The sequence below is a fragment of the Notothenia coriiceps genome, unplaced genomic scaffold (assembly GCF_000735185.1).
Source record: "Notothenia coriiceps isolate Sejong01 unplaced genomic scaffold, NC01 NC01_scaffold00001364, whole genome shotgun sequence".
NCBI lineage: Eukaryota > Metazoa > Chordata > Actinopteri > Perciformes > Nototheniidae > Notothenia > Notothenia coriiceps.
Genome location: NW_011334065.1, coordinates 20963 through 33964, shown reverse-complemented (window position 1 = coordinate 33964; position 13002 = coordinate 20963). Strand labels below are relative to the sequence as shown.

The 13002-nt window shown below is 41.2% G+C and overlaps 1 protein-coding gene across 2 annotated transcripts in view; it reads right to left on the bottom strand.

The window, feature by feature from the left end:
- gli3 (GLI family zinc finger 3) overlaps positions 1-13002 on the bottom strand; it is a 99388-nt gene that overhangs the window by 77578 nt on the left and 8808 nt on the right. For both annotated transcript variants that reach the window (XM_010788377.1, XM_010788385.1), the window contains exon 2: positions 4952-5125. In XM_010788377.1, the coding sequence (XP_010786679.1) occupies positions 4952-5084 (133 nt within the window). In that variant the 5' untranslated portion in view covers positions 5085-5125. The remainder of the gene's footprint in view (positions 1-4951; positions 5126-13002) is intronic.

Genomic DNA, 13002 nt, shown 5'->3' with positions numbered 1-13002 from the left:
AACTTAAGATCGTTTCAACTGACTTGCACTGAAACTGCACTTTGAACACTTTAAATTAAATATATTAACATTTTAAACTGTATACCCCGGTTATCTAGGCCCTTTTTGTTTTGTTTAATGTATACCACGTTTATCTAGGCCCTTTTTGTTTCGTTTTATGTATACATGTCACACTGTGGGAAACGATATTTCGATATTTCTGGATGTATAACACATGTATGTTTTTACAATAAAGCTGAATTTGACTTTCGCGTGCTTGCATATTTTAACAAAGCTTTTCATTTTAGCCACACTGAATTTAACTAGAAGTCATGGCTGTGTCAATTACCAGTCTGATATCGTTTTACAAAGATGACAAGAAGAGTGTAGACAGAGGAGAGAACCACTACAAGTCAGGACACGTAACAGTGCAGCCTAGATGAAGGTGTGCTTACCGGTGTTGTCAGNAACGTTATGCTATAAACGAACTACAAGCCAGTACAGCAGCAGGGTCGCACGACTTCAACGTCACGCCAACTTAAGATCGTTTCAACTGACTTGCACTGATTCAGTGCAAGTCAGTTGAAACGATCTTAAGTTGGCGTGACGTTGAAGTCGTGCGACCCTGCTGCTGTACTGGCTTGTAGTTCGTTTATAGCATAACGTTAGCATTTCGCTTTTGGCGACTAGATTTATGATTCAGAAATTATAAAAGTAGGGTTGACATGTGGAGATTATCCGGCTGAACAAAACGTGATCCCTTTCTTAGATGTGTGTCAACCACAGACCTTATTTCGAGCTATTTTCCAAAATCCTATGGAGAATTTGCATTGGTTTTTCAAGAAGGAACCGGAAGAAGTTTACTTCCGGGTTTTACGACGCGTCACTGCGGTTCTCCATAAGGGGAAGAATAAAGATTTGAAGAACTATAGTGGAATGCTGTAAACAGCATTGCACTAACTACTCACAAACTGGACCAATCAGAGCAGAGCTTGACAGCACTGTCTGATTAACCTATTTAGGGGACAAAGCATTTGTGAATGTTGATCAGAGCAGCTTCAAAGCAGCTTTACATTTTTGACAAGAGTAATGTTCAAATCAATGATCTAATTAACATACATAATGTGGATGGAATTAGGAATACTCGCTTCCTGGATATGTTCTACCATGCTTATGACCAGGGATGGGACAGTTGCTTTTAAGGGGCCTTTTATGCTCATTTTCAGGTTCATAAGTGTACGAGTGTATTAATTAGCTGTCCGGCTCTGTTGTGATTGGTTAACCACTTAGAGATGTCCTGCTCTTTAGCCTAACTGGTATAATGTGTTGTAGCCCTATCCAATATAAGCAGGAGTGTTACGTCACTGTTACGGAAGTAAACAAGGGGGTCCAATGGAGGCCAGAGAAACTCCCTCTGGGGGAACTTTGGGATTGTTGCCTTTGCAGCCCATTTACATGCACACAAACCTATACAACACAACACAGTAAAGGGAAAACCCCCAAAAGATAATAGGACCACTTAAAAAATGCTATTAATAATGTAGGCAGCCGGTGTGAGACTTGGGTCAGGAAATGCAGCGTTGTGTCGGTATAATGCACGCCAGTAAATTGTTATTTAAAAAAAATTTAATTGTATTTCTGATAATAAAACAGATTTTTACGAAGTTGTTTTGATTAAATTAAATTAAATCAGAATAAGGTCACACATTACAATTAGTATGAAGTTATAGCTGTGGTTAGAACTCGTGCCAAAACATACTAGTAAAAATGTTGATTAATGTTCCCTGCAGCGATCAGCGTATTTTGAGGTCAAGGTTTAATAAAGCTCGGGTAAGAAATCAAAGCAGTGTTTAATCATGCACATGCAGTGGTCAAGCTGCGAGGGAAAAATGAAAACAACATTCTTGCTTTGACTCACCGCACTTGTAATGACAAAAATCCTGAGATGAACCCTGTAAACTAAGCCTTATAGAAAGAATGACCTTCTGACAAAATGTGCAAATATTTGAGAAATGTAACAATTTTCACAAGGATAGAAGTATCGGACCGACACACACACAAACACACAGGGCCCTCCACAGTGTGTGAGCATGAACATGGTTGGAATAGGTTTTGGTATTTCTCGAGCATAAATAGCAGCAACAGTTTACATGCAGCTGCAGAATGTGCTGTTTTGTTTCTGGATGGGTGGCGAGCTGTCAGTGATACCACGGCCTGAATATGATTCATATTCAAGCAACAGCCATCAAACTGAAACGCTGAAACTAACAAGTAGGCTCTTAGCTGCGTCATAATTCAAACAAAGTCCAATATATTGTGTTCTTACGCTGACAGCTATTCTTTTCTGTTAAATCTTATCAGATCTTTAACCCTTAAATGGGCAATCACAATATTTAGGAACATTTATTGATCTCTATCTTCTACATTACCCCCTTATGACAATGTTATTAGACCCATATTACGCATTATAACTCCCCTATTACACTTGTTACACCCATGATACATCCTTATAATACCCATATTATACCCATGATAAACTGTTATTACACCTTTATTACACTGTTATTACACCAATATTACACCCATGCAACACCAATATTAAACATAGTCCTCCAACTCATACGACCAAATAGGTAGATTATTCAAGCGCTTATTACGACCTATAATCACATTTTCGACCTCTAGTGCTCCCGTTGACTGCAAACTCTCCGGAGGGTCGTATATTCACAAATAACCCTCTCCGGAAAATCCTAAAATGTAGGATAGTTTGGCTATGAAAATGCTTTTTGATTCGATTTCTAGTGAGAAGTGTATATTGTATTTTCAGAATCCACGTCCAGTGGATGTGTAGGATCTATAGTTTGATAGATATTACGAAGATGATTTGAGGTCTCGCCAGGAGAACGTTTAATGGCAGCGTCCCTGTAAAGTTACCGTTAACCCTCACAGGGTGAAAACAGTATTTCCGGTCTCGAAGTTTTCATAATAAAACCGTATTCCCCTCACTGTCAAATGATTTTAAAATGGTATCTGCAGTACTCATCCACTGAAAAACATCAATTTATCCTTGTTAATTAACATTAATTGGTTTAAATTGTGTACACTGCTTTTGTGTTTTTCCCATAGAATTTTTCCCTTTCGATTCTGAGCGACACATTTATTTTTTCAGAGGTTTTGATAGGCTAAAACATCAAACTACCCATAATCCTCAGCTACCGTTCAAGCTTGGTGATTGGATGTTTTAGCCGCAATGCACGTTAGGATATGGTGTTTATCCGATATGAAATCCGAATTTTCTCTTTTTTTTAAATAATACTTTATTCCGAGTGTGTTTGCTTTTCTCTTTGAAAGTCATCACACAACGGCATTGTAATACACGGTTCGGCTGCATTAAATATTAAACATCTGACGTATTTATAGAGCCATGATTAGAAGACCTTTGGACAAGCTGGAAGAACTGCAACCGAAACTGAATACGTGACGTGGATCATCAATATATGCACATATGTGCACAGCTGATAGAAAAGGACTTGTAGTTTTTAAAGATATTACTGATTTTCTTTTAATATAAGAATGTAAATACTGATATACACATTAATATCTGATATATTACATTATATATACATTATCAGCTATAATATTTGTGAAATATTATAGCAATATCCTGTACAATGATGTGAAAACATGAATATAACGCCAGATCTTCAGATGTTATACATACATAAGTGTCCTACACTAATAATACAAACCTTGTCGCACTGCCACTCCAACATCCAATCACAGTGCTTGAGGACTAATCAGGGGGTTTGTAAAGCACAGTGGATGTTATAGTCCCAAACGATAGCTGAGGATTCTGGGTAGTGTAGTGTGTTCGGAAACTCTGTAGTGTCTAAACTCAGAAAAAACTATTTGTATCTCCAAATCAAAGGTTAAAAACAAAAACGCATTGCACACAATTTAAACCAATCAATATTGTGTAATTAACAAAGACAAACTGATGTTTTTTAGTGGATGAGTAATGCAGATATCACTGTGTAATCATTTGACAGTGAGGGGAATACTTCCGGTTTCATTATGAAAGCTTCAAGAACGGAAATACTGTTTTCACCCCGTGAAGGTTGACGCTAACTTTACATGGACGCTGCGGAAAGGCGTAGTATACACGTTCTACTGGTCAGACCTCAAATCATCTTCGTAATATCTATCAAACTATAGATCCTACACATCCACTGGACGTAGATTCTAAAAGTACAATATACACTTCTCGCTAGAAATCTAATCAAAAAGCATTTTAATGGCCAAACTATTCTACAATTTAGGATTTTCCAGAGAGGGTTATTTGTGAATAAACGACCCTCCGGAGCATTTGCAATCAACGAGACATTAGACCATATGCCGCAAATTGTTGTTTCTTACACGACCACTAGAGGTGCTAAACTTTAAAAGGTGACTATAGGTCGTAATAAGCTGCTGAACAATCGACCTATTTGGTCGTTTTTGGAGGAGGACAGGCTGGTTGGTACGTACGGTTACCACACATCTGTCTCTAGTTCACAAATGTTTAGAAAACATCGGAACATGCCTGACAATTAATTACTGCAAGCCATTGTGACTTAAATCAACATTCAGATAAAAATAGACTAAACTTATAATGGCATGTTAATACCTACAAGGTATGAGGGTGTTGCTGGGTTTTTAAGTTTGGAAAGTGTATTATACAATGTTTATTTTTTTTTACTTTTTCAGGTGAAGAAACACCTGAAGATCGCCTGTGAAGTGATAGAATTTCTATGTGCTCAGTCCCCTATAATCATCACATTCACTCATGCTTTTTGGCTCAATTACGTTCCCATTACTCAACTGGTAAGCTGATCAATGGTCCAGCCTCTCCAAGAGTGGGTGTATTCCAAAGACCAAAATGATATGTACATTAACCAGAGCGGCTGAGTGTGCAGTTAGAGGTGACACGTACCGTTTGAGGTGGTGCTGGAGGCCACCGCCTTCTCGCTGATGTCATTGCGCGCTGATGAGCCCTTGGTCGCCACAATGGTCTCCACCCTCTTCTTCTTTTCAGCTGCTGAACTGGCCTGGGACTGGGTTTCCATGGCGATTGCTCATTCCTCAGCACCTCATGGAGACGAGATAACTGGTTGGAGAGGAAAATTATGTTAAAGGCAATACATAATCCGTTTTATAAGCAAACCGATTGGTGCATTAAGTTTAAGAATCAAGTTTGTCTTGCTTGACTAAAGTTAAACATTTCAACAAAGGAAACTTCAATAGAGACTTCAACACTGAGGACCTTGTGAGAAAATCTTCAGATCCAGTCCTCTCTTTTCATGATGCCCAAAGCAGACCACGGGTCAATCCACCAGCTCACCCTGATTTATTTTAACTCAAACCTGCTGGGCTCTGATCTGCTTGTCGGGAGTCAGATCTCCTCCTCCACTAACCGTGGTTAAATATCCAAATAAACACAATGTCGCTTACCTTATTTTAACTGTGTCACACTAAACTTTTGACTTCCTGTCAGAAAAAAACCTATATAAATATAGAAAGGCAGGACATCCTGACTAGGTTTTATATCTTAGAATATAAGTAAAGGCAGCTTGTGGTTATACTGATAATCCTGCTATAGCAGTCTTTCCAGAGAGAAAGCAGAAACCTTAAGGGGATACCACAGAGAGAGAAACATTCACAATCCTGAAAAAACAAGGCTTGTTTGAAGGCCCTTTTGGGAATATCATGGTGCCGGGCAATTTTTCTTTCAAAGAATAAAGGTGGTTCAAGTTAATACTGTCTGTGGGTTTAGAAGGGGTTCAGCCAGCAGTCTAGCAGACATGCTGCTCAGTTCAGCACCTCAGAGGCTGTCTACAAACTCAACTCAATCTAGGTCATGGAGGTCTCTGATTATGGAGACAACACAGTGATACACCGAAACCACTCATTTACACAAAGTACAGGACAGCTTCATTTTGGTGCAATACAAGGCCTTTACTTAGACTCCATAAATCATGCATAATTAGTGGAAATATTTAGTCTGACTAACATTTTCCTTTCCAATAAACACTAGTTAATTACCCAACTGTACTATTTAATTGTCCTCCAGCCTATAAACATGCATGGATACACAGGCCGGCAGTAAAGTAAGCTATAATACAAACAGAGGAGTGCTGCTGAAAGTACAAGAGAAGGGAGGTGGGGGGGGTGGATTTTTTTACCAACTCCCCAAGGAGGGAAAGCGAGGGGGAAGTGGTGAGGGGAGTAAACTTCAGACAAACACTGTGAGCTTTGTTTGTTTTTTTTCCCAACCCCCTAAAAAACCAGAGTCTGTCATCCATTCTGACCCGACAACAACATCTGTAAGCAATTGCTGGCTTACAAAAAAAGAGAAGGGGAAAAAAACACAATGCAATTACTCCCTTACCAATCAAAACAGAATTAAACAAGAGCTTGTCCTCTAATCACTCCCACATGAATACATGTGTAGCCGTCATCCACAACCAAAGACATTTTTGTCCTACTTGCACAGATATCATCTCAAATCACTGCTGCATGTTAGAGGGAATGCTTTCATTTCTTCTCAGTATGAGTTAATCGTCGGAATATGTGCGGCGCATGTACGTCTGCTCATGCAATTGTGAGTTCCTTCCACTTTAACAGATCATAGGTGCCACTCATTCACTTTCATCAGCAGAAACTGAAACAAGAGCGTGATCAAACGAAACTTTTTGGTCTCCCTCTTTGAAACTGTCATTACATCACTCTAATGACTGAACTTGAGCAAAAGCAGTGAACGGGGTAAAAAGAACTGGGAGGGAACCTACTTTACCGCCCTTACTGAACAGCTCCCAACATGCTTTGCGTGTAGAGTGATCATACATGCATGTGTGTGTCTTCCTGTCGCCCCCAGGTGAGGTTGAAAGAGCCGAAAGTGCAGTGAATATGAGGGTCAGGATCTGGGTTTGTAGGGGAGGTGAAGAGAAAGGGAGGCATTCCTGTGGTCGGGCAAATACTCACAAGTCCGAGCCACTGAAGCGTGTCCGACCGGTCTTTTGTGTTCCACTAGGCAGGCCACAGTTCCAAAGCAGCAATTAAAAGCAGGACCTTTTCACCCATAATCCCTCTGACCTGTACGCCCTCACCCAATCCTGCAGATGTTCCTGTCTTTCCTTATGCCTTTCGTGTTGCTCATTTTTGCCCCTCTCCAACTTCGAAAACACTCTATAACTCTACAAAAACACTTCCTTCAGTCTTCGTTTGTATCAATCAACATCATTTTCCTGTGTTTGTCCTTGAGTAACTAACCCTAGTCTGAATGTCATTTTCTTTAAGCAGCTCCACTAAAGAGCCACTAATGTACACAGCAGAGAAATTAGCATCTTTATCGAGAGTACCTGCATGAGTTGTGTGTCACAGAGGCCTGACACAAAAGAATTACAACGAGGTATTGGTTGCTGTTGTGACTCAAAATAAATGTTAATTTCATATTAATGTCTTTCCTATGAAATGGCTGTCCTACACCCAATTAGAGAAGCGAGAAAGAGGGTGTATCTGTATTTGTGCTAAACTGTAATCCTTCCTCACAGAAAGGGAGGCGATTAAACAGGTTTAAAATACCACAATTCAGACTGTTCCCCCAGAAAAAACATTCTTATTTTATAAGCACATTAAGCAAATCAATTTAACATAAATTATACGCCTTTGTGACAAAGGCACTGAGTTGAAAGTCAACTGCAAATTGTACACATCAAAGTGAAACACTAAAATAAACTTTTGCCTTTGATAGAAAAAAAATCAGTTTCTTTTTTTCTTTCTTCATGCAAGCTTAAATGACTGCTAACCCTATCAGAAATCACTGCCTTTTGTTATTTAAAGGATCCATCTTCACAAGCTTAATTCTATGAAACTGCTTAAGGTGTACTTCCATCTGCACTGCATTCTGTCATTAGGATCACATTTGCAAATGCATGGCACACTCAGAAACTGAGGGACATTTTTATACAAACTCTTGAAGTGTCTTCTTAGATTTGGCAACCCCCCCTCACAGACGGGGTACTGTATTTGTGTTCATTTCATTAGGGCGACTGTTCAGTGTCGAGGGCCCCCCGAGGGGGAGACTGGCAGCGCCACAGCATTCATCATCATTACATCAGCGACCACCGAGATCTGCTATCTTAGGCTTATCAACACGGCACAAACGCACCGCAGCGCAGCGAGTTAGAGGGGAGGGGAGAGATGGGAGATGGAGACGATTGAGGGAGATTGTGAGCAAAAGTGGGATAAGAGGGGGAGAAAATGAATGGAGCAAGGGCGGAGCATGTGTGTATGTGTGTTCATGATTGTGTGCATGCATGTGTGTGTGCACCTCTCTGTGCCCCTGCATGCCTGCACATGTTTTCCTGTGTGTACAATGTGTGTTTTTGCACATTTCGCAGCTATGCCAACAACATTAAGGGCTCCTGCACAGCTGGAATAACTAAAACACTGAGGGGCAAAGGGGGAGGAGGAGTCGGAGCCCTATAGCGAGATTAGCTGAATCTAGCAATAAAACAGAATACGCTGGCTCAGGCTGCATGTGTTTGCATTGGATAAGGTCAGTGAGGGGATGAGGCCCCTGAAGGAGACAGTGGAAGTGCTTGCTGGTGGTTGGAGGACCTGTCGTGGGTTCAATATCCCGACTGAGGAGGTGTTCCCGAACTCAATGGCTCTCTGAGGAAACCACATACTTAGGTTTCCATGCTGTGTTTAACGTTGCACTTAAGGCTTGCCCTTGGCCCTGGAAGGCAAAGGGGAAGGGGTGGATTGGGGATTTGGTGGTTGTGGCTCCCATTCACCAGTGAAACTTAACATTGTGCCCAGATGGCACTAAGTATGGCCTACAGCCGACGGGGACCAGCCCCTCAAGTAAGGGCCATTTAGCAGGAATTAGTCACACCCCGCCACACACACATATCAAATCCCTGATATGCAATGCAAACTGGTTTAGCGCTAGGCCTTCTCACCCTTTTGTAAACTGTAACATGTGACTGTGTCATTTACATGTTTCCATGTCATCCTACAATGAGTCCACCTTTTTACTGCTACACTAGGTTTTAAAAACGTATGGTTGATACTTCTTTTGAGATTATTTATTCATGATTTCAATCATTAAATCATTTTATAAATACTGCAGGGAAAAATGTAATTCATATTTTATGTTTTTTCTGCATTACAAAATATACCTGTCTTTAATGTATCTTTACGCCTAAGGTGCAGCATCTTAATTGCATTCCTTCAGAAAACAATCTGGACTGCTATCACTATGCACTGCTCAATATTTAAATAGGGAAAGCTTGCGAATGAGGGGTGTTTGTATTTTGTCAAGGACAAACAGTGCAACAACACAGCCCATCAGTAGCTTTCAGCGGAGCTAATAAGATTATCCTTGCATGCGTCTTGCTCCCTCAGACCCCTCCACTTGAGATGCTTTGGAGGGCTGGTGAGGGACCCTGTGTGTTGCACAGCAGAATGAGCTGAGTGCATCTTACATTCCTGGGTAACAAACCCAAACGATGTAATCGTAATGCTTACACGATGCTTCTTTTGCGCTCGCTACCCAGTAGATAAGGGGCAAATAAAGCATTCCCAACAATAGAAATCTTGAGCGTTTTCCCCACAGCCCCCTGCTTAATAGATTGTTTATTTATTTTGACTTTGCATTTGTTCGTGAGCCACTTGTGTCAGGGCAAGTGGGGCAGTGAGGAATGAGACAATGGATATTGCAGGCAGCTTTGTTGCACTGGTGGCCCAGTTATGTGGTGTAAGTTTCCCCTGTTCTCCACTTTATTCATGTTTTTCCCATACTAAAACGTAGAGCCTTTGTTTGATCAGACACTTTCCCTGATTTTTGAGAAGAAGGAAAATATGCTTGTGCTGCCATTTACTTGAGCAAACAATGCAACCTATTACTTCAGCAAAATAACATGAAGGTTCTAAAAATGCCTTTTTTCTATAAGCTAAAGTTTGTTGGCTTGAACTCACGGAGATTATGATTAGAATGAATACAAATATTGTCCACACTGTATCACTTTTCTTCTACATTTCTTCAGTTTATTACGAAATCAGTTGTTGAAGCAGCCACCATATACTGTAAAGCTAACGTTTCCGCTGGAGTGGCCCCTGCACATGGCACACTGTAAAGCAATAGAGAGTGAGTTCTGTATCCTGTCAGTGGGCCTCTCATCTCCAGTGAAAACAGTCTTGTGTTTGTGGAGGAATTCTTCATACAAGGCTTTAGAAAGCACTCCGCACGATGTCACAACCAGAGCGCCACAACGGCATCCTTCACAGCGAAAGAGTACGTGTTACTGCGTTGTTTGAGAGCACAGTATTGCATGTGTGAGAACAGGGAAGAAGGGACTGTGTTTGAGAGTGTGTGAGCTATACTGCATGGCGCTGTGTATTGGAGTTGGATGCACCAGGTGCTTTCTACGCCTCTCAGTATGCAAGTGCGATCACGGTGTGCAGAACATAAATAAGAGAGGGGACCCTGGGGAGGGGATGAGTGGAAGAAGAGAAATTCCTGTCCTGATGAAAACCTCACACACAACTTCTCCTCACACGTGCACACAGAGAATGATCCAGCAGATGAATGGTCGCGTGTGAGTGTAGTGGCAGAGGGTATGGCTGTGACAGTAGGTCTTCACACTCAGACAAAGTAAAAAAAAGAGTGTTTGATGCAACTTTATAAGAGCAATCCTGAAATGTACAGGTTATGGAGTCATTGTGAAACCGTCCGGCCTAGTACTTAAAGGTCACCTATTATGCAAAATCCATATACATGACATGAAAAAGTCAATACATAAACATGTGTCCCCTCTGTATAAAGAGATTCTGAAAGTTTCAGGAAAAATGATTAGCGTCTTTTTGATCCATTTATATAAAAACCTGTCTGAAAATGAGCTGATCAGATTTTGGCCACTTTGTGATGTCATAATGGTTTTTTGGATTGTTTAACCATTAGCCAATAACCAACCAAGGTAACATCCCCCCACCTTGTCACCTGAATCTCCTCCTAGAGCACCATTGTGGTTGGTTTTTTTAACCAAATATCTCTCAGAGGGGCGTGGGAGGGGCTCCTTGTTTTCATCTAAAGTAACAGATGGAGAATCGTCACTTTTGAAACAGGGCTGAAACAGAGGGGATTATGGGATGCTGCAATGATCTGTTTGGTATTTCAGACAAACACTTCAGAGACATGTCTTGTATGTATCTGAGAGCTATCATTTATTGTTGAAAAAGAGCATAATAGGGGACCTTTAAAGTTACCTTACCTACTCTTGATCTTTCCCTCCTGCTTTCTATCTCCTTTTGCTTCATTCCTTTGTGTCATTGGAATAAGTGTTGGAGCGGAGTGAGTCAGTGCTGTGATTAATGACGGGCCCTGGCGTCTCCGGGGCCGAGCGCTAACAACAGCCAGGGGGCAGCGCGATAATGCAGAATAATAAAGCCAGCAGACAAACAACCAGGCAACGCAAGGGCTATTAGCTAGCCCCATCAGGACGGCTAAGTGAGAAATTAGCCCTTCCCCAGCTCCGACACAATTCATCAAGTGCTGCCCCTGAATCCCCCCTCTAGAAGTCATAATGTTTACTTAAAGACTGGCCTGGATGCCCCAGCGGCGAGCTTTATTGGCTCTTATTAATTCCCGCTCTGGCCCTTGCGGCCATGCCATTTAAAGCGAATTAAAGGGATGAAAATTGGATGAGATGAAGTTGTCTTGGTGTTTGGCTCTTGCATGATAAAGCCGGACCTAAAGAGAGGGAGACTTGGGAGGAGAAAAAAAATAAGAGGGGAGGGCAAACAAATCAGCATGTAAAGGAATGCTGAATGAAGCTGTCCTGAAATGTGCCGCAGTCAGTCAGAGGAATGTGGGAGAGAGGGGGAAAAGGAAGAGAAAAAGGGAGACATGGCATCGCTTTAATGCTAGACTTCCTGTGTGGATGGGAACTGATCCAAAAGGGTAACACTGGGTCACACATTCCACAGATGCAGAAACGAAATTATTATTGCTGTATCTAAGCATTCTCATCTTTCATCAGACCGGTTGAAAAAAATACCGTAAAATAAGGTCACTCTATCAGCACTCCAACCTTATTTCGACATGTCAGTGATGGACAGGATTGAAAGGGGAGGGAGTGCACTCGGCAGGAGAACATGCCTTTTAATGAGGTGACTGTTCTGGTCATGTAATAACAGAACAATGAGTCATACTTATGAAAAACGATAATGAAATTGGTCAGTTTTCATCAACTTGGTGAAATAACAAATGATCTTGAGATTCATATCTATATAGGACACTGTTGATTATTTTTTATTGTTTTTGTGCATTTTTTTTTTAAAGAAATGCCAAATATTTGCTGGTTCCAGCTTCCAAAAAATGAAAATGTCCAACTTTTCTTCTTTTTCATATCATAGTAAACGGAATATATGAGTTATAACTATAAAACAGAAACAACCAGACATTAAAAGACATCAATCTGGCTCTGAGAACCTATCATGGCCACTAATATCTGTTATTTTACACATTAATTGAGGTTATTGAGTAATGGTAAAAATAAAGGTCAATAGTTCCAATATTTTGCTGTTAAAAATGTTCCTCCCTCTTTGTTGTGTCAGTATTGCTTTCATCTGAAACCACAGCACTGAATGGGTTCACTGGCCCTTGTGCAGGCCTGTAAGTGGAGTATAGAAGTTTAGCTGTGTGTGTTGCATGCTTGGCGGCAGAGAGAGTGTGTTCTATAGAGCAGTATGGAGTGTACGGCAGCTGAGGTGTGAGATCAAAGACAGCTGAAGCTCTCAGGGAGTCCCGGAGACTTCTAGCTCTCTGACGGCTCTCCCCATGGCAGCGTCGGGAGACAACTCTCTCCCTTCACTTTCATATCAGCCACAGAGCCCCCCCATCCCTCTGCATCAGCTTGTAGGCTCCACACACACACACACACACACACACACACACACACACACACACACACACACACT